At 35.7% G+C, this 22,204-nt stretch overlaps 1 protein-coding gene across 3 annotated transcripts in view; it reads left to right on the top strand.

Moving 5' to 3' along the window:
* Positions 1 to 22,204, top strand: part of MED13 (mediator complex subunit 13) — a 104,440-nt gene that overhangs the window by 28,056 nt on the left and 54,180 nt on the right. For all 3 annotated transcript variants that reach the window (XM_045986033.1, XM_045986032.1, XM_045986034.1), the window contains exons 4-8: positions 5,835 to 5,980; positions 6,792 to 6,989; positions 8,629 to 8,823; positions 9,597 to 9,759; positions 9,945 to 10,055. In XM_045986033.1, coding sequence (XP_045841989.1) covers positions 5,835 to 5,980; positions 6,792 to 6,989; positions 8,629 to 8,823; positions 9,597 to 9,759; positions 9,945 to 10,055 — 813 coding nt within the window. The remainder of the gene's footprint in view (positions 1 to 5,834; positions 5,981 to 6,791; positions 6,990 to 8,628; positions 8,824 to 9,596; positions 9,760 to 9,944; positions 10,056 to 22,204) is intronic.

Raw genomic sequence — 22,204 nt, 5'->3', positions numbered from 1 at the left:
TTTCTCTGTCTCTCTTATCTGTCTCAGATAAATAAATCTTAAAGAGAAAAAGAAAAGCCTTTTATCTTGGTGAAGTCTCAGTAGTTCATTTTTGCCTTTGTTTCCTTTGCCTCTGGAGATGCATCTTGTAAGAAGTTGTTACAGCCAATGTCAAAAGAGGTTGCTGCCTGTGTTCTCTAGAATTTTGAAGGATTCTTGTGTCACATTTAGGTCTCCCATCCATTTTGAATTTATTTTTGTGTATGGTGTAAGAAGGTGGTCCAGTTTCTTTTCTTTTTTTGCATGTGGCTGTCTAGTTTTCTCAACACCATTTGTTGAAGAGATTGTCTGTTTTCTGTTGGATATTTTTTCCTGCTTCATTGAAGATGAGTTGGCTATATAGTTGTAGGTTTTCTCTTCTGTTCCATTGATCCGTGTGTCTGTTTTTGTGCCAGTACCACACTGTCTTGATGACTATGGGAAAACAGGATCTTGAAGAGATTTGCATACCCATGTTCATAGCAGCACTATTCCCAGTAGCTAAGAGGTGGAAACAACCCAAATGTCCTTTGATGGATGAATGGTTATGCAAGCTATGTTACGTACATAGTGGATTTTTATTCACCTTTTAAAAGGAGAGAAATCCTGTCACATGCTACACGGTGAATCAACCTTGAGGACATTATGCTCAGTGGGAAAAGCCGGTCACAAAGACACAAACTGTATGACTTTACTTACATGAGGTAGATCTAAAATAGGTAAATTCATAGAAACAGAAAAATATAATGGTGATTGCCAGGGGCTGGAAGAAGTAGAAAGAAGGAATTGTTGTTTAATGGGTATAATTTCAGATTTGCAATATGAAAAGTTGTGGTGATTTTTTTCAAAACAATGTGAAGGGTCTCCTGGGTGGCTCAGTTGGATTCTGCCTTCAGCCCAGGTCATGATCTCAGAGTCCTGGGATTGAGCCCCAAGTCGGGCTCTTTGCTCGGCGGGGAGCTTGCTTCCCCCTCTCTCTCTGCCTGCCTCTCTGCCTACTTGTGATCTCTCTGTCAAATAAATAAATAAAACCTTTAAAAAAATCAATTTCATAAAACAATTTCAAAACAATGTGAATAGGGGCGCCTGGGTGGCTCAGTGGTTAAGCTGCTGCCTTCGGCTCAGGTCATGATCTCAGGGTCCTGGGATCCAGCCCGGCGTCGGGCTCTCTGTTCAGCAGGGAGCCTGCTTCCTTCCCCTCTCTCTGCCTGCCTCTCTGCCTACTTGTGATCTCTCTCTGTCAAATAAATAAATAAATCTTTAAAAAACAAAACAAAAAAAAAAACAAAAAAAACCCAAAACAATGTGAATATACTTAACATTTCTGAACAATACACTTAAAAATGATTAAGATGGTAAATTTTATGTTGTGTTTTTTACCATGGTTAAAGAAATGAGAAAGAAGGGGATGAAGAATTGGAACCAATAACTCAATTTTCTACCAATATTAAAGTTATAATTCCTTTTATTAAGGAATTTACAACTTGGCAGGGGAGTTCAATTAGTTAAATAAATAATAGTGTGATGATAAATATTAGGATAAACATAGAGTATTATGGGAGCACGGAGATAATGTTTAAAGGAGTGTTGAAGTGAGGTGCCTGGGTTGCGGAGTCAGTTAAGCATCCAACTTTTGATTTTGGCTCTCCTGAGTTCTGAGATCAAGTCTGGGTAGGGCTTCTCACTCAGTGGGGATTCCCCACTGAGAATCTTTCAACTTGAAAGATTCTTTCTCCCTCTGCCCCCTCCTCACACTCCCTTGGGCTTTCCCTCTCTTTCAAATAAATCTTTAAAAAGAAAAAAAAAAGGAGTGTTGAAGAATGCTTAAGAAGTGGGGAGGAATTTGTAGTAAACAAAGGGAGGAGTTCTTGGACTAAGGACCTCTGCCTGGAAAGATTAGCAAGGATCAGATAACAAAGGGTCTAACGTGCTGTACTAAGGGGTTTTTTTTGTTTTTTGTTTTTTTTTCCTTAGGGCATTGGGCAGCTATTGATTTTTGAGCCTGCCAGTTACATGATCAGAATTAATTTTTAAAAGGATGCTTGTCAGCAATGAAAAGCGAGAAGATAAATTAGAGATTTTAGTAGTTATTCAGAGCTTAAAAAGACAACTGACGAATCATGGATATTTAAGAACTAGAATCAGGAGTTTAGGAAAAAAGAGTTGAGGATGATTCACTTTTCTAGCTTTGGACAACTATATAGATACAGACTTGATAAGAAAAGCAATGTTTGATTAGAAATAAGTTGCTCAGATACAGATTGTATCCTACAGTATTTAGTGCATGCCTACTATGTGTCAAAAACCTATTCTAAAAATCTGTGGATACAACCTTGAATAAAGAAGACAGTTCTGGGGTGCCTGGGTGGCTCAGTGGTTTAAGGCCTCTGCCTTCAACTCAGGTCATAATCCCAGAGTCCTGGGATCGAGCCCTGTATCGGGCTCTCTGCTCAGTGGGGAGCCTGCTCCCCCTTCCCCCCACCCCCCCTTGCCTACTTGCGATCTCTGTCTGTCAAATAAATAAATAAAATCTTAAAAAAAAAAAAAAGACACATTCCTCCTCCAACAGAGCTTATATTCTGGGACAGCTATAAGAAAAAAGTAAATTAAAATTTTAGATTACGATTATTTAGCCAAAGGAAACCTATCCTAGAATAGGAATTAAGGACAATTTAAAGTAGGGTGATTGGTAAAAACAGCATCTACAAGGTATCTGAATAAAAAACCTAATGAAAGTGAACGTGGATATGTGGAGTGTTTCAGATTGAATAACAGTAGGTATAAAGGTCTGGTGTGTTTAAGGAACTGCAGAGAGGCCAGTTGAAAAGGAAAAGTAATAAAGGAAGACTTACTAGTAAGAGATGAGGTTGGAGAAGAAATAGGTATCTGGGGTAGGCTGATGTAATGTACCATGAGACATAAGGATAACTTTTGTATTGTTATCCAAGTTTGATTCTTTTCCACTTAAGAATTAAAGTTTGTTATCATTATCTAGGTCTTGTTGAGACAGTCTCATAGATCCTGTACCTGGTTTTCAAATAGCACTAAACATAACAGTAATTAAGTGTGTATTTAGTATAGCGCCATGTGCTTAGCCATAAAATACTTGTTGAATAAGGGAATAATACTTGCTTTCATTTGGTGGCTTAGTATATAGTTCATTTAGATTTGAATATAATACTAAGTTTAATGCAGTTCTTTTGAATATTTGTACATGTTCTGCTTTAAGCATTTGGAGTTAGGTTAACCTATGTGTTTGGTACTTCCCCCCCCTATTTTACAGTAATGCGTGCCTTACCATTGCTGGAAAGCAAAGATAAAATTGTCTTTATTTTAAATGGGTATTAGAAATGGTCTGCTTTTTGATGGACAGGTCTCAAAGTTACTAGTTAAGTCTCTTGATGATTATTTTGGATTTTACTCTTATACCAAGTAAATGTCTGTAGGCTTTGTAATTACTCAACCAATAGCTGTTCCAATAGGATTGGTCTTTGATAAGTAACAAGTATAATATATTTAATAAATAATTAAAATAATTTTATTTTGTATTTAAAAACGATTGGCTTTATCATTTATGGTTCAGTAAACCTGAAAGGAAAGAATCTGTTGGCTAAATGCAGGCTGGTATCTTGGATTGGATCCTGAAACAGAAAAATGGTCAAGTGGAAAAATCTAGTGAAACACAAATAAGGACTGGAATTAATGTACCAGTGTTAATTAATTGTTTGACAGATGTAGCATTGTTATGTAAGATGTTTAACTTCAGGGGAAACTGGGTAAAAGATATATGGGAACTGTCTATGATACCTTTGCAAATTTTCTGTAAATTTAAAGTTATTCCAAAAATAAGTTTTTTTATTTTTATTTATTTTAAAGATTTTATTTCTTTATTTGAGGGAGAGAGAGAAAGAGATCACAAATAGGCAGAGGCAGGTGGGGGTTGGGGGGGGAGCAGGCTCCCCGCTGAGCAGAGAGCCTGATGTGGGGCTTGATCCCGGAACCCTGAGATCATGACCTGAGCTGAAGGCAGAGGCTTAACTCACTGAGCCACCCAGGCACCCCAATAAGTGTGTTTAAAAAAAAAATAATAAAAGCAACAAAATCTGCTGAGGTGGGGAAAGATATAGTAATTATTGATTAAATAATAATTTTTATAAAAGATTGTATATGCATTTATTTGAGAGGGAGAAACAGAGACTCCCTGCTGAGCGGAGAGCCCCACGTAGGGCTTGATCCCAGGATCCTGAGATCATGACCTGAACCGAAGGCAGATGTTTAACCAAGACTGAGCCACCCAGGCACCCCAAGATTCATAATTTTTAAAAATTTAAAAATAATACACTTAAAGCAGTATAGAATAATACAAATTTTGAAAACCTAAAGATCCCTGCTTAATTACTTTAGTCCCATTCCCTAGAAGTAACCAGGTTTAGTTTTCCATCTTTGTGATTTAACTTTTTTGCTTACTACTTTGAGTGTTATTGCCGTAATTACAGAGGTGCTTATACCTCTAGACCTTGATCTATCAACTTTAGACAGTATCTACTGATTCTTTACCATGAAAGGTAAGATTTGGTTTATTAGTGATAATATTGTCAGTTTTTCTGTTGGTTATCTTTTTAACTTGAGAGATAGCTTAAATTTCAGTTCTTAATATTTCTATCAACTTCAGACAATCTGTTGGCTCCCTGATATATATAAAGTGAAGAAATTCTCAGCTCTGCAGTACTCTTCACCTCTTTCATACATTTTATTTTCCCACTTTTGTTAGCTATAGTGTTACTTTTACTGTAACTTATTTTTTTGTGCCCTTGACTTGTCCAGAAATAATTCAAGAGGGCTTATAGATAGATAACAACAGTATTTTGGCTTATTAATAATTTTATTTTAAAGAACTGGTTCTTTAAGACAAATTCTTTTTTTTTTCCCTTAAGATTTTATTTATTTATTTGACACAGAGAGAGACAGCGTGTGCACAAAGCAGGGGGAGAGGCAGGCAGAGGAAAAGCAGACTCCCCACCAAGCAAGGAGCCCGATAAGGGGCTCAATCCCAGGATCTTGGGATCATGACCCAAGCCAAAGCAGATGCTTAACCAACTGCATCACCCAAGTGCCCCAGGACAAATTCTTAAAATAAATGTGTGGAGAGGAAATAAGAAAAGTGGATTCTTCTTTTTGTATAGTCTTCTCTTCTGGGCCATTCGACCTGTCTGTATTTTATTCTGAGGTTCTTTGTGCTTTCCTTCTGGGAACTTTTATTTTCTCAGCCATATCTAAGTTTTATAAGATGTTCTGCTTTGCATATAGCTTGGATTCTAGGATGCCTTCAATTGTAAGATCCTTCATTGCTTTAAAATAACTTACTATTAGGGGTGAGAGGAGGACAGTACGTTAAATGCTTGATGGATTGAATGTAGCCCAATTTCAGAAATAATAAAATGAGAAAATATAGTTGTATTTAATTTCTTAATTATAAGGGAAAATAAACATTAGGTCATCCTTAATTCAATTGCATACCTAGATTTTTTATATATTTTGGTGGATATATTATAAGGGTATGTGTGGGTGTACCTAACTTGTTTACTGGTTCCTCTATTTGCAGCTTTTTCTACTATAAACAGTGCTGTGAAGAACATTTCTTAAAACGAAATCTTTGCTTATTTCTGTGATTTTTTTTTTTTTTCTTTCAGATGATGAAGTAGAATTTCTGGGTTAAAAAGATGTGTATTTTTGTAGTATAACTTTTTAATAAAGCAAGTTAACTTACATTTTGGCTATTAATCATCACTAAAATTAAACTTTTTCTTTTTTATCAGTGAACACTTGTCCTGCTCTTTCACCTTTTTCTTGCATGGAGATAGCAATGTTTGTACCAGTGTGGAAATTAACCAACATCAACCAGTATACCTTCTTAGTGAAGAGCATATCACTCTTGCTCAACAGTCTAATAGCCCATTTCAAGGTAGATTATTTTACTATCTTAGATATTTGATCTCTCATTGTTTCAAGAAAACTGTTATTGCAATTGGTAATTTTAAATTTTGGTATTAATGAGATTTCCCTGTTCTTTCGCCTAGCAATTATTCTGATGTAGTTTATTTTCTTTTTCCCAGTTAGAGTTTTAAGTCAATGAAATAAGCTTTTTAATACAAATATTATTTTTAAAATTTCTTGTACATGAATGATAACATATTTTAAAATGCTCTTTTAAATAGTACTTAGCAGATATATATGTTTATGCTTTCAAGCTCATCTTTTGCATCCAGTCATGTAAACCATTTTTAACATTGGTACATGGAGATTTTGATATTTACATGAAATTGCTGATTGGTTTGACTGACAGAATGTTCTTGTTTTAATTCTAACCCTAGGATTTGCTTTTTAAAAATTTACATGGCAGTGCATAATAAAAGTACTTAGATTTATAGACACGTGCACACACACAGTTTTTCCTTAAGTTGTTTTTTCTTACTGGAAATCAAGAGAAGTTGAAGGATATACGTAACACCCTAACTCATGTTGAAATTCTAACCATGTGAGATATTTTGGGTGAACAAAATTTCAAGATTTTATAATAAATATTGTGCTTTTTCTTCACAGTAGTGAAGTATAATAAATTTTTCTCTGAAATGACTGTTAATATGAGTTTCCTTTTATTTTTTAGATTGCATAATTACTTGTCAAACTATTCATTGTGATCTTACCTGGTGTACTTTTTTTTTTTTTTTTTTTTGTCTTTTGTTACTTACTTGATGTCTCTTTTGGGTTTCTAGTAATCTTAAGCCCATTTGGACTAAATGGCACTCTCACAGGACAAGCATTCAAGATGTCTGATTCAGCTACCAAAAAATTGATTGGTGAATGGAAACAATTCTATCCTATCTCATCTTGCTTAAAGGAGATGTCTGAAGAAAAACAGGAAGATATGGATTGGGAAGATGATTCTTTAGCTGCAGTAGAAGTTCTTGTTGGTATGGCTTTTGAGTATTAAATTTAAGGAGAAAGTATGTGACTGTATGTTGGTTAGATTTTGTTGAATGATAATTCCAATACCTTAGTGCCTTTCAGCATTGAACATTTATTTCTTTGTTTTCTCCTCACATTACATAAGGGCTGCAGTATGATTGTGGTTTGGCTCCTCATATCTTGTCATTCTACAACCTAGGTTCAGTGATTACCCACTCTCAGGGACATGCTGTTTTTAAAGACCAGAGGAATAATAAGTACTGAGTGTAACTATGTAAATGTATTTAAAGCTTCTGCTAGGATATAATGTATGTTACATCTGCTTACACTGCATTAGACAGAATTAGTCACTTTGTCATGCCGAAGTCATGGGGCAAGGAAGTATATTTCACCTAGAGGTAAGCATGCTAAAGATGGGAAGAAGATAACTGTGAATGAGTAACATTTGGAAGCCGGAAAGTTGACCACCAGTGTTGTGTAGTATTTTAACATTTGGTAAAACTTGCCTCTGATAACTTTTAGAAGATAGAAGATACACTTAAGAACTCATAGCTTTGTTCTGCTCTGCCCGGGTCAGCTCTTCTCATATTGGCTCTTCTCTTTGGGTCTTCTCATTCAGGGACCCAGATTAACAAGGTAAACTATATTTGGGACATGTGCATATTTAGGGAAAGGACAGGAATAAGAGAGGCTGGACTGATCTTGCAAGCACATTTAAAGCTCCTGTTGGGATCTGGTTTATATCACATGCAGGTCACACAGGCAAGCCTAACAATGGAGTGAATAGGTATTCTCCATATTAGAAAGATGGGGGAAGTGTGGGGAATGTATAATTGAGCAGATAATTAGGATTAGAATCTGCAGCAGTGTTTAATGGAATCATGTGGCAATGTTATATATACGAAGATTGCTTTATTCACTTTTTTTTTAAATAAAAAGAATACTAGTATTGAATTTTAATAAATGCATTACTACCAGGGTAGTTGTGACAAAACCAGAAACAAAACACAAACATATATTAAGCTTTCTTAAAAAGACGTATAAAGAAGAAAGCAGAAAATGGTCCTTAATTCTAGTGTCCAGATTACTTTTGTTAAACTTAAAAAAAATTTAAAAATATACGTTGTAGTTTGTCAGCTTTACAAATAAAGATTTAAAAGTAATATACACTCATGGTTAGAAAATCCAAAAATAGAAAGAGAAAGCTGCTTGCTTCTCAGTCTCTCACTGAAGGTAACCATTAAAGGTATTAACAGCTTCTCGTAGTTTCTTCCAAAAAACCTTATGCCAAAACGAGCATATATTTATAAAAAATACATTAAAGGGGCGCCTGGGTGGCTTGGTGGATTAAAGCCCCTGCCTTTGGCTCAGGTCATGATCCCAAGGTCCTGGGATCGAGCTCCGCATCAGGCTCTCTGCTCAGCAGGGAGCCTGCTTCCCTTCCTTTCTCTCTGCCTGCCTCTCTGCCTACTTGTGATGTCTGTCAAAGAAATAAATAAAATCTTTAAAAAAAATACATTAAGTTTATTTAATTAAACAAATATAATCATATAAACTTTTCCATTACAGTACTTTTGAGTGAAACTAATTCCACTATAGTCACAGTGGTAATTTATTTTCCTATCCATTATTTTTTCCTTTCAGCTGGTGTCCGAATGATCTACCCAGCATGTTTTGTTCTAGTCCCTCAGTCAGACATTCCTACTCCTAGCTCTGTGGGATCCTCTCACTGTTCAGCTTCTTGCTTGGGTGTCCACCAAGTGCCTGCTTCCACAAGAGATCCTGCTATATCTTCAGTTACTCTTACACCACCTACATCTCCTGAGGAAGTCCAAACAGGTATTGTATTAATCTGTTTCATTAACATCAGTTATAAATCTGTTGTTTTGAATATGTCAGCACTTAAAAATAATTATTTTGAAATAGTTTCAGACTTACTGAAGAGTTTCCATTTATAATACAAATAACTCCCTCATCCAGTTTCCAAACTGTTAGCATTGGTTCCATCACCCTCTCTAGATGTATACATTTATTATCATTGGTCTTTTTCTGAACCATTTGAGAACAAGCTGCAGGCACAATGCCCCATTATGCCCACTGACTCAGTGTTTTTCCCAAATTTAAGAACACTCTCCTGTATAACTACCATTTAATCCTCAAAGTCAGGAAATCAGCATTGATAAAACACTACCACCAAGTTTACATCCTCTGTTTGGATTTTTTGCTTTCTGTATTTTTTTTTTTTTAAGATTTTATTCATTTATTTGACACAGATCACAAGAAGGCAGAGAGGCAGGCAGAGAGGGTGGGGGAAGTAGGTTCCCCGCTGAGCAGGGAGCCCCATTGCAGGGCTTGATCCCAGGACCCTGGGATCATGACCTGATCTGAAGGCAGAGCCTTTAACCCACTGAGCCACCCAGGCACCCATGCTTTCTATATTTTAAGTAAGGTAACATGCTTTTTGCTTCAAAACATTTGGAGACAAATCAGATAGCTGTGGAGTACACTGCATAACAAATTAACAAGAAAAAAACCCAAGCCCAGACCCAAATAATGTTACTTTAAATGTACTTTTATTCTCCTATAGCCTATTCTTTTTTGTTTGTTTTCAGTTGATCCTCAGTCTGCCCAGAAGTGGGTCAAATTTTCTTCAGTGTCTGATGGCTTCAACTCTGATAGTACTAACCACCATGGTGGGAAAATACCCAGAAAATTAGCAAATCATGTGGTGGATAGAGTTTGGCAAGAATGCAATATGAACAGAGCACAGAACAAGTACGTGTTTTCATTTTCAAGTTTAAAATATTGCATGTTGGTAGTTATTTGCACTTAGATATTTAAAGTATAGAGTCATTTGTATGACTTTAAAAATCTGACTTTTGAACTTCAATTTTAATGCTTAATTCATGGTTATAGAAAACCTTATGATTTCTAAAGAATTTTATAATTTCAAATCTTAGGAGGAAATATTCAGCTTCATCAGGTGGTCTGTCTGAAGAAGAGATACCTGATAAAGTAGCATCCTGGGATTTTGTTGAAGCCACACAAAGAACAAACTGCAGCTGTTTGAGGTAGTTTTGCTTTTTTTTTTTCCTGTTGATGAATGTCTGTCTACGTGTGTGTGATAGTGTCTTACGCTGTTGAACAGTTAGGTCTCACTTCGAGCTAGTTTACCTAAGCACAATTTGTGAGGATTTTTTTTTTTTTTTTTTTTTTCAAAAGAAAATTTGAGGGAAAAAAAATTCAGTGACTTGGCGCTGATTATAGAAGTACATACAAATGTGTGCCATAGCCTTTACACAGTTACCAGAGCTGAACTGTGAAGGCCTGGTTTTATAGCTAAATAAAAGAGAATTTTATACCAGAGTATAGTATATGTATTATCTATAAGGTAAAAGACACATAAGTCTCTTGAGAAAAGAGTTCATAGATGGCACTGGGCCCGAGAAATTTCTTCCATAGGTTCTCATATAAAAGGTGATAGATGATATACTAGATGAAAATTTCTGCAGTCCTTTTTTTTTTTTTTCACCCTTTTAAAAGATTTTATTTAAGATAAACCATGAGAGACTGGACTCTGAGAAACGAACTGAGGGTTTTGGAGGGAAGGAGGTTTGGGGGTTGGGTGAGCCTCATGGTAGGCATTAAGGAGGGCATGTATTGCATGGAGCACTGGATGTGTAATAAAGAAAGAAAAAAAGTGTCAGAAAATACGAAAAAAAAAAACAACCCAGCAAGTAGTCAATAGTCAATAATTTTTTAAATAAAAAAGAGCTATCTACCCTCAAAAGAAAAAAAAAAAGATTTTATGTATGTATTAGAGAGATAGACTGTGAGAGAGGGAACACAAACAGTGGAAGTGGAAGAGGGAGAAGCAGGCTTTGTGCTGAACGGGGAGCCTGATGAGGGGCTTGATCCCAGGACCCTATGATCATGACCTGAGCTGAAGGCAGATGCTTAACGACTGAGCCACCCAGGTGCCCTTTGCAATCCTTTTTATAGTAAATATGATATTAGGTTTTGCCCAGCAATTTCTTGTAACATCCTTTTGGGCAAAGTCTAGGGAAATATTGAAATAAGATTCAGAAGGAACAATTCTACAAGGGATTGAAGCTGCACTGTAAAAATACAAACTTTCTAATAGCCTATATTGGTTAAAGATTAGTAGAAGAGTGGATGAACTTGGAATTCTTTGGGCAATTGTATTTCTGTATTGGAGACTTTGAGATTTGGTTATCAGAGGCATTCAGATTATATTGCCTAGATTTTATTATTTTATTCTAAAATGAAAGGTAGATCATATGCTTTTGCAATCTTGTAAACAAATAATAGCACTGACATCCCTTACCAGAACTTGTGAGCTAATAGTTGGTTACTCTTTTGTCACAGATGTGAGCCAAAGCAATGGAGTGCATGTATGTTAGGGCCAAGGTTTTTCTTATATTAGCTTTGTTTGAATGAATACGGTGATAGAGGGGCACCTGGGTGGCTCAGTTGGTTAAGCGGCTATCTTTGGCTCAGGTCATGATCCCAGGGTCTGGGATTGAGCCCCTCACTGGGCTCCCTGTTCAGCTTGGGTGGAGTAGGGGAGGTCTGTTTCTTCCCCTCCCTCTGCCTTTACCCCTGCCTGTGCGCGTGCTCTCTCTCTCAAATAAATAAAATCCTTAAAAAAAAAAAAGAATACCATGACAGACTCTCAAGTGTCCTGGTTTGGTTTTGTGTAGGTTAAATGTATTTACATAGATTCTTTGCATTAGAGACTGTATAATTTTTTGAAGTCTGACAACCGTGTTAAAAACTCGTCTGTTGCTGATAGATTGGAATAAAAATTTGAATAGATTAGCCCTTGTTTAATAGTTTAAAATAGTTTAACACCATAGCCATTTGGACAGAGGCGACCCAAACCTAATCTTCAAATGTAGAGCTCCATGACGTTATTTGAGACCAGAGATCAGCAGCTATGATCCATTGGCTAGATTTGGCTCACTGCTTGTTTTTATATGTCCTGTGAGCTGAGAATGACTTTTACATTTTTAAAAAGTTGGAAAAAATCAAGGAAGAATATTTTGTGTCATGTGAAGCTTGCATGAAATTCAAATTTTAATGTCCATAAAGATGTATTGGAACAGAGTCACATCTGTTCATTTACATGTGAACTGTGGCTGCTTTCACAGAGTTGAGTAGTAGTGACACAGACTACATGGTCTCCGGAGCCTAAAATATTTACCATCTGGTCCTTTGCAGAAAAAGTTTACCAATTCCTAGTCTAAGATCAGTAGAATGCTTAAATGGAATTAAGCTTTTCTTTCCATATTGGCATTTTTATCAAGCAGCTCTTCTTTTTTAGTTCCTAACCTAGATCTTTGTTTTGTTCTTTTTTTTTTTTTGAAGATTTTATTTATTTATTTGTGAGAGAATGAGTGAGAGAGAGCATGAGAGAGGAGAAGGTCAGAGGGAGAAGCAGAATCCCCAAGGAGCTGGGAGCCCAATGCAGGATCAGATCCTGGAAGTCCGGGATCATGACCTGAGCCGAAGGCAGTCGCTCAACCAACTGAGCCATGCAGGCCCCCTTGTTTTGTTCTTTTTGAAAGATGCAAGTTTTAAGTATATTTGTTTAAAATGGTTTTGTTTATTTTTAAGATTTTTTTTTTGAGTTTTAAAAGTGTTATTTTTAAGATTTTTATTAGAGGATGAGCAAGGGGGAATGGCAGAGGGAGAGAGAGAAGACTCCCCACTGAGCAGGGAGCCTGATGTGGGGCTCGATCCCAGGACTTTGGGATCATAATCTGAGCCAACGGCAGACATTTAGCTGACTGAGCCACTCAGGAACCCCTAAAATGGTTTTAGAGGAAGACCCTCAAAGTGCATATTGGTAAACATAAGTTTAAGTTTAAATTCTTGGTTTCTAAGTTGAACTTTTGTTTTTCAAAACTTACTATGTCTCATATTTCCAGAAATTCCTCCCAGGTATAGAGAGATTTGATATAATGAAATTTTGTATAATCTATACATGTGACTGACTTTTGGTATATTTGCTCCTCTAGGAAATAACAGTGTTTCTAATCATTTACTTTTTTTCCCCCCTGTTACTGCATTTTGTACCTCTAATTCCTCCTCCACTTCCCTCAGATCAGGTTCTCTTAATTCTTAAATAAGACTTAAAATAGATATTGAGCCACCATGTGTATCATCTGCTGCCATAGAATATAGGAAGTAGGGCACACATTTGATAACTTGACTGTGCTAGTCAGCCAGTTGCTGTCAAATTTATCCTGCCTTTTCCCTGCTCTGTTCTGTGTTGCAAGGGATTACATTTCCTAGGCTCCTTTGCTTTCTACAATGTGTTTGTTGTTGCCCCCATCCCCCAACTTTATTGAGATATCATTGATAAATAACATTATGTGAGTTTAAAATGTACAACATGATTATTTGGCTAGACCAGCCTGCTTTCTGGATTTGGCAATAGTAGGTGCTAACGGAAGATTGGTTGATGAGATGAGGAAAGAAGCCAGCGAATTTCTCTACTCCTTTTTTTGAGCCAACTCCAGCAGCAGTTCTCTGTCGTATTAGTGACCCCTTCTTCCATGGTCCAGTTTACCACTGAAGACATCCCACTGTAGTTCTAACACCATCCCAAGCTTCTTTGATCTGGTGATAACTATTTTGTTTTACTACCCTGTTAGTTAAAGAAGTCACAGAAGCTCTCTGCTGTTGGTAATCTGTGAGTTGCCTCATTTTCCTCTTTTTTTGGTAATGGATTCTCTATAGTAGATTTCCTCTTGGTAAGACACAGGACTGGACCCTGAACGACATGTTGATTTCTCTTAGAAATCAATTTGGGAAAAAAAAAAAATGCATAGTTATGTAAGCAATTTGAATGAGTATGTAATGTATGATTTGAAGATTTAAATTATACAAATAGAGCTGAAGTTACCCTTGACCACTCTCAATCTCTTTCCAAATGCTACTACTTTTCCCTAGAATTGACTACTGGCTAATTAGGTATTATATTTCCATAGTTTTTCTGTAATTCTGTGTATGTCTTTTTCCTCTCAACACAAAAATATGATATGGGTGTATTTGACTGCTTATTTTTTTTCATTTAATGTGCCTCAGATCTTTCCATTCTAGTTACTTGTAGATCTGTCATATTATTGTTAAAAACTTCTTGGTATTCCACTGAATGAAGTACCATAGTGTATATAATCATTCTGGGTTTGATGGACAAATAAGTTGTTTCCAGAAGTGTTTGTTTGTGTTTACTTTTTAAAAAATAATACTTCTAGGACTGTCAATTACTTATCAGACTTTTTTTGAACACTTACTCTATGATAGATGTCCTAAGCTCAGATACAGTCATGAACACGGCTCCTGCTATTATGAATCCTATACAGTAATGGGGTAGATAATTATTTAAAATAAGAATTTTTAATCTTTAGATTTTTAAGAGTGATGAGTGCTAAGAGGAAAAAAATTAGGTGGGTGATGTGATACAGAGTTATGCAAGAGGGGGATATTAAATACTTGCAAATTCAAAAAGATCCTACCAACTTTATTCCCACTTTTTTATATAAGAAGTGCTGGTTTTTCTTGTGCTTTCACTGATCTGAGAACAGTCCTTAAAATTAATTTTTTGCTAGTAGAGTAAATGAAAAGCATAAAATTGTTTTAATTGGCTTTTTTCAGTTATTAATGAGATTAAATATTGCATATTTATTGAAATTAAGCTTTAGTGTGATAGAGTGTTCTTAAGAAAATTAGCACTTTGCAAGCTGTATAAATAGAATGATACAATAAATTTCAGATGTTAACATTAAAATATTATGAACTTTATCAGTAGGAAAACAAATCTAAAGGAATCTTCCTGTTGGATTTTGCTTTAAGAACACAACTTCTTTTTTGGGACAATTCCCCAAATTAGTTGAGTTCTTTTACGAAATTCATTGTTTTTTTATAAAGGAGACACTAGCTTTTATTTTTTTTCCCCTTAAGATTTATTTATTTTTAGACAGGGAGAGAGAGAAGAGGGGGGGGGGGCCTGACATGAGGCTTGATCTCCGGCGCCTGAGATCTTGACCTGAGCTGAAACCAAAAGTTGGAAGCTCAACCGACTGAGCCACCCAGGTTTCTCTAGAGGAGACTAACTTTAAGGAAAGTGTTCATACTGTATATTGTGTAAGACTGATAAATTTACAGACCTGGACCCCTGAAACAAATAATATATGTTAATTAAAAAAAGGAAAGTGTTCATATAGAAGAAAGGGGCCATGATTTAATGTTACCAAAATTTTAGAGAGCCACTGCTCTTAGTATATGTACCAAATTAATAGTTTCTTATCCTTATAAAAGGGTAAATGAATCTATGGCTGTGTACTTTTCACATCCTTATATACTTGGAAAATAACCTAATAGTTCCCCTCAGATTTTTAGAGATACTGTATTTCCTTAGTGCCTTGCATAACTTGACTAATCTTAACTTTTGGTCTCATCACTCCTTTACACTCTTAAAAATTATTGAGGATCCCAAATTGATTTTATTTTTGTGGGTTACATCTGTTAACATCTATTTTAGTGAAATTTTACTGATTTCTTTAATTTTTTTTCTAAAGATTTTATTTTATTTGACAGAGAGAAAGAGAGAACAGGTAGGGGGAGCAGCAGGCAGAGGGAAAAGGAGAAGCAGGTTTCCCACCGAGCAGGGAGCTGGATGTGGGACTCCATCTCATGACATGGGATCATGATCTGAGCCGAAGGCAGACGCTTAACCCGACTGAGCCACCCAGGCGCCCCATGTTTTAATTAAATTTTAAAGTTCTATTTAATTTATTTAAAAAACCCCAATAAACTCAGTACATATTAACATGAATAAGATATTTGTATAGAAATCAATTGTGGGGGCGCCTGGGTGGCTCAGTGGGTTAGAGCCTCTGCCTTCAGCTCAGGTCATGATCTCACGGTCCTGGGATCCAGCTCCGCATCGGGCTCTCTGCTTGGTGGGGAGCCTGCTTCCTCCTCTCTCTCTGCCTACCTCTCTGCCTACTTGTGATCTCTGTCTGTCAAATAAATAAATAAAATCTTAAAAAAAAAAAAAAGAAATCAGCTGTGTTTTCTGAAGCAAACAAAACTGGACGAGTGGCATTGTTGTACAGTTTGGCAAATCTCTTCAGTATTGAGCTTAATAGAAGATACCCGGATTCTCATCTCCTGCAATCAGTCTTTTGTGTATGTTGTCTTAGTTGAAGTATGTGAAGAAAATCCAGCCTCACATAGCTATGCAATTGGAAGAGAGGAAGAGTTTATTTTAATAGCTTTATCAGGTAATTGTGGATATGCTTTGATACTACACCAAAGTTTGACAAGTGGTGGTTTTTAAAAGATTAGTTTAAATGTATATCTGAAGCCATATTAATCACATTCCTGTATTCCATAATAACTAGATGAATTTTTTACTTATGCATGATTTGGAAAATTCATCATTTGGTAAATATGAAGTCATTGAATCATGTGGATTCTTGAATGTTAACACATTTTGTTGTATGGTATAAAAAATTTGCATTTTTTAATATCACCAGTGATCTCATTAGAAAAATCCTTTTAATATTGGAAAGTTGTGAAGCTTATTGTCGCAGATAAAATTTCCAAATTCTAAGTCTTGCTTAAAAGCTCAAATTTAATTGTTTTTCCATAAAGTGATAAACTCCTTTTGTTCATTTTTGAGACCCAAATAACCACGTCTGCCAGATAACCAAATCTAGGTAACTAAGGTTTATCAGTTAGTTATTGGTATATTTATTTATTTATTTAAAAAAAATTTTTAAAGATTTTATTTATCCATTTGACAGATCACAAGTAGGCAGAGAGAGAGGCAGACAGAGAGAGGGGGGAAGCAGGCTCCCCGCTAAGCAGAGAGCCCAATGCAGGGCTCCATCCCAGGACCTTGAGATCATGACCTGAGCTGAAGGCAGAGGCTTAACCCACTGAGGCACCCAGGTGCCCTTATTACTGTTTTTTTAAATGAAAACAGTGTTCTATGAAAAAAATGCCTAGTTTAGCTTGCAACTCAAATATATAAGGATTTTCCCTTAAATCAGCCATTGTTTTTAATATATAGCAGAAATGCTCTATGTGTATTTCCTTTTTTTTTTTTTGTTGAGTTTTTGTTTTTTAAGTAAACTCTATACCCCAGGCAGGCCTTGAACTCATGACCCTGACTGAGATCAAGAGTCACATGCTGGGGCCACCTGGGTGGCTCAGTGGTTTAAGCCTCTGCCTTCGGCTTGGGTCATGATCTCGGGGTCCTGGGATCGAGCCCCGCATTGGGCTCTCTGCTCAGTGGGGAGCCTGTTTCTCCCTCTTTCTCTGCCTGCCTCTCTGCCTACTTGTGATCTCTCTCTCTGTTAAATAAATAAATAAAATATTTAAAAAAAAAAAGAGTCACATGCTCTGCCAGCTGAGCGAGCTGGGTGCTCCTCCTATTTCTTTACGTAGAATATGAAAAGCTATATACATGCAAAGATTGAATTTAATAAAAATTACTTTTTTAATCTTCGGAAGGACATTCTTAAGTGAAGCTGACTTAAAAAAATTGAGTGTATGTTGGTAAAGAATACCGTACTACTACTAATAGTATCACTGTCTTGATAGATCTTTGGTTGCCAGCAATTTTACTCTCCCTTGCTTTTGTAACTTCATTGTAAATATCACCATAATGAAAAAGGCAGATAATGTCTTGATGCTATTAAGATAATGGTTTGAACCACATACGACCCCTGGAAGAGTCGTGAACCATATTTTGAGGACTTTGTAGTAGACACTAAAATATTTGAATAATTATTAAATGAATAAAAACTGTCATGATATCTACTTATTCTTGCCTTCTTCTGTTTGGTTTTTTTCCCTGTTTTTTTTTTTTTTTCCTTTGCTTTCCTTTCCCTTTCTTGCTGTTATTGTTGACTGTTGTCCCTTTTTTCTTTACCTGGCTTAGAAGTTAGATACTCTATTTTAATTCTTCTGGAAGTTGAATCAAACATTTATTGCATTTGTTTTCTGTCAAATTGAAAGTTAATAATTTTGTCTGTTTTCCTTATTGCATTGTGTTCTGTCAAATTGAAAGTTAATCTTTATGTCCATTTTCTTTATGGAACAAACAAAGACCTTTGGACATGTTAATCTTGTGCCGGTTATTTTCTGTGTTGTTGTTTTTTGCATTTTAGTTCTACCTTGTTCTGTTGTGAAAATTTTCAGACATGCAGGAAAGTAAGAAAATTGGACTGTGCACTTCTGTGTAGCAGCCATCCATATTTACTTACTACATTTGCTTCATTTAGACCTCTTCTATGGAAGATTTTAACATTTTATTGAAGTTGATTCATCTAAAATGATTATTTTGACATATCAGTATAAAATTTTGAGATACTTGGCATCTTTTTTTTCATGTCTTCAAAAACTGGTTTACATTTTACACTTGAAGCACATCTCAATTTGAACTAGATACATTTTGAATTTCTAGTAGTCACATGTGATTGTAGATATCGTTGTTAAACAGTGGAACTTTAGAAATAGAACTAGGACTAATGACTGGAAGATATACAAAAGGGAAGTTTCCATTTAGCATAAATTATTTTTTAACAGGGTGCCTGGCTTGCTGTCTGGGACTCTTGATCTTGGGGTCATGAGTTTGAGCCCTACAATGGGGATAGATTACTTTATTAAAAATTTTTAAAATTATTTTTTAACAGCTGGAGCTATTTAACAATGGGATGCATTTCCTTGTAAGTTAATGTGGGCCTTGTCATTGAAAGTATTCAAAGACAGGATGATCAGAGAAGGGATTATTCTACATTGGAATAAACTAGTGCTTGTTTTTTAATGACCAGTTTTTTTATTAAAAATTTTTTAAATGCTAAATTTGAATAATTCAAATAATGCACATGAAATAAAATTAAAAACTGAATTTCCTCTCCCATATACATATGCAGAGCTGCCTGCTTTCTTTCATACAAATGACATCATGCTATGTATACTGTTCTGCAGCTTTCTTATTTTGATAAACAGTAATCATGGGTATTTTTCTGTGTTAGCACATATGGACCCCACTCTGTGTTAAGTTTATACTACTCCATAATACTGTGAAGATATAATACTTTATTTGGGCATTCCCCTATGCTGTACTCTTGCTGAAGATTTTTTTTTTAGAGATTTTATTTATTTATTTGAGAGAGTGAGAGACAGAGCATGGGCAGAAGGAGAGGGAGAAGCAGATTCCCTGCTGAGCAGCGAGCCCCATGTGGGGCTTAATCCTAGGACCCTGAGATCATGACCTGAGCTGAAGTCCGGCACTTAACCAGCTGAGCCACCCAAGCACACCTTGCTGAAAATTTTTAAAGTAAATATTAAGTATCATTTCACTCCTTCAATATACAACTCTAATAATTTATTATTAATTATCTATTAATATTTTATTTTCTTACATAACTGTAATTTCATTATCACACCTAATAAAAAGAATAGTATTTTCTTAGTATCATCTCATACCGTCTACAGATTTGTCTCCGAAATATCTTTTTGTAGTAGGTTTGTTTTGACAAGGATCTGAACAGGGAGTATACATTTGGTTAAGTCATCTAGATTTCTCTTGTAATCCCCTACACCATTTTTTATGCCATTGACTTGGTTGCAGAAGCTATGTCAGTTATCCTGTGGAATGTTCCACATTCTGGATTTCTCAGTTTGTCTTATATGTTATAACTTGTTCTTTACGTGTGTCATTTAATTTCTTCCTTTATCCCTTGCATTTCTGTAAATGGAAGTTAATTGTAGAGCTGTGATGTCCAGTTCTAGCTATGCTAGTAACCACTAGTGGCTATTTAAAGTATTTGGATTTAAATACACTTAAAAATTCAGTTTCCCAGTTGAATTAGTCACATATCAGGTCCTCAGTAGCCACATAGAATATTTCCATTATTACAGGAAGTTTTGTTGGACATTGCTGATCTAGAGGCTTAATGTATTCATGTTCAATTTTTAAAAATTTTTAAATTTTATTTTTGAGAGAGCAAATGTGTGAGCTGTGGGTTGGGGGAGAGAGAGGATCTTAAGTGGGCTCCATGCCCAGCACACATACCCTGACATTGGGCTCAGTCTCAGGACCCTGAGATCTTGACCTGAGCTGAAATCAAGAGTCAGATGCTTAACCCACTGAGGCACCAAGGCACACCTCAGGATTTGAGGAGAATACTTTGTAAGTGGTGCTGTGTTGTTTTGTATTGTGTCACATCAGAAGACAAATGTCTGTTTGTTCACTTTTTTTTTTTTAAAGATTTTATTTATTTATTTGACAGAGAGATCACAAGTAGGCAGAGAGGCAGGCAGAGAGAGGAGGAAGCAGGCTCCCTGCGGAGCAGAGAGCCCGATGCGGGGCTCGATCCCAGGACCCTGAGATCATGACCTGAGCCGAAGGCAGCGGCTTAATCCACTGAGCCACCCAGGCGCCCCTGTTTGTTCACTTTTAATAATTAGTTGAGATTGAGGAGGTGATGGATCAGCTTTGACCCCTCATTGTAAAGTTTACCATTTTTACTATGAATAATCTCTTTTTTCTTACTACTTCGGCTAAAACTTTCAATAGTTATTGAATAGAAATATTGAATTAATATTTTTGCTTTGTTCCCAGTTGTAGGGATAAATTTTTCAGTCTTTTATCATTAAGTATGATAATAGTTGTTTTTCATAGATGTCTTTTATCAGATTAAGTTTTAGTCTGCATTTTGAATCTTCTTATAATGAATTACGTGTTGAATTTTGCCATATGTTTTTCTGTACTTATAGAGAGAACTATATGGTTTTCTCTTTTATTCTGTTAATTTGATGAATAATACTGATTTCTGTTGAATGTTCTACCTTCTATTCCTGGGACAGCTGTCATTTGGTCATGATGAATTATACTTTTATAAATTATTGGATTGCTAATATTTTGTTAATGATTTACATCTATATTCTATATCTATTTCCATCTATATTCTATATCTAGATACTGTTCTATGATTTCCTTTTCTTATAATGTCTTTGATTTTGTTAACAAGTTAATGTGGATTTTTTTGTGTATCTTTTTGACATAATCCTAATTTTCTTTGATAACTTCCATGCTTTTTTCCCCTTATGCATATAATTATGTCCTAGACTGTGTACGGAGGCATGTTCGGCATGTTCCCTGAATAGAGAGGGTTCTTCAAAAAAGCACCTACAATTGCTTTTTCATACTTTTTGGTTATCTCTGACACAACAAAACAAAATCTAATGAATACTGAATGCTTTTACTTTATATTTCTCCACATTTTTTGCTTAGTTTCTTAGTTTAAAAAATACGTTATATACATCATTGTCAGTTGAGTTTAGAAATCTCAAGGTGTACGGTATTTTTACTACACTTAAATCTTAAACTCTGAACAAAATTACTAGGTTTTTAGGTATATAGTTTTAAGTTTTTCAGTTTCAGAATTCCTTCACATTATGAGGAAAAGAATTCTTTTAGTCAGTTTCTTTTCTAGTTAGCCGATTCTTTTTGTAGTGGTAAGACTTGGGAGAAGGAAGGTAGGTGCTGTGTGCGGTCCATCAAGCTGTTGCAGTGCTATCCAGAATGATTTAACTTCATTTCTGTAGAATAAGTTTTTTGGCTGTTTGCTATAGGATTGTAGATGATGTTTGAGCTCAGCCAAGCCACTGATTTATAACAGTTATTCTGAAATATCAGGTACATTCATGAATGAATGAGTTTCAGATCTTTCTGTACTTTTTTATCTTAAAATAACTAGAATTTTATCTCTGTGTATTCACATACTGAAATATTTAGGTTGTGCGAGGCTCCTGGGTGGTTCAGTTGGTTAAACATCTGCCTTCAGCTCAAGTCATGATCCCAGGGTCCTGGGATCAATCCCTGCGTCGGGCTGCCTGCTCAGCGGGGAGCCTGCATCTCCCTCTCCCTCTGACTGTCTCTCCCCCTGCTTGTGCTCTCTCGCTTTCTCTGACAAATGAATAAATAAAATCTTTAAATAAAATAAAGTATTTAGGTTATGTAAGGTAAATCATCTTTGTTATCTGATCACATAGTTATTAAATGAGCAGAAGATAATTGGCTTTTATGAATCTTTCTGAAGTTCGTAGTTTCAGGTTGCTGAACAAAGCATATTTTCCGTGTAAATTCAGATCATTTACTTTTAGATTT

This window comes from Meles meles, chromosome 18 (genome assembly GCF_922984935.1).
Source record: "Meles meles chromosome 18, mMelMel3.1 paternal haplotype, whole genome shotgun sequence".
NCBI classification, from domain to species: Eukaryota; Metazoa; Chordata; class Mammalia; order Carnivora; family Mustelidae; genus Meles; species Meles meles.
The sequence above is the reverse complement of the archived record's forward strand: the minus strand, read 5'-3'. Positions and strand labels throughout refer to the sequence as shown.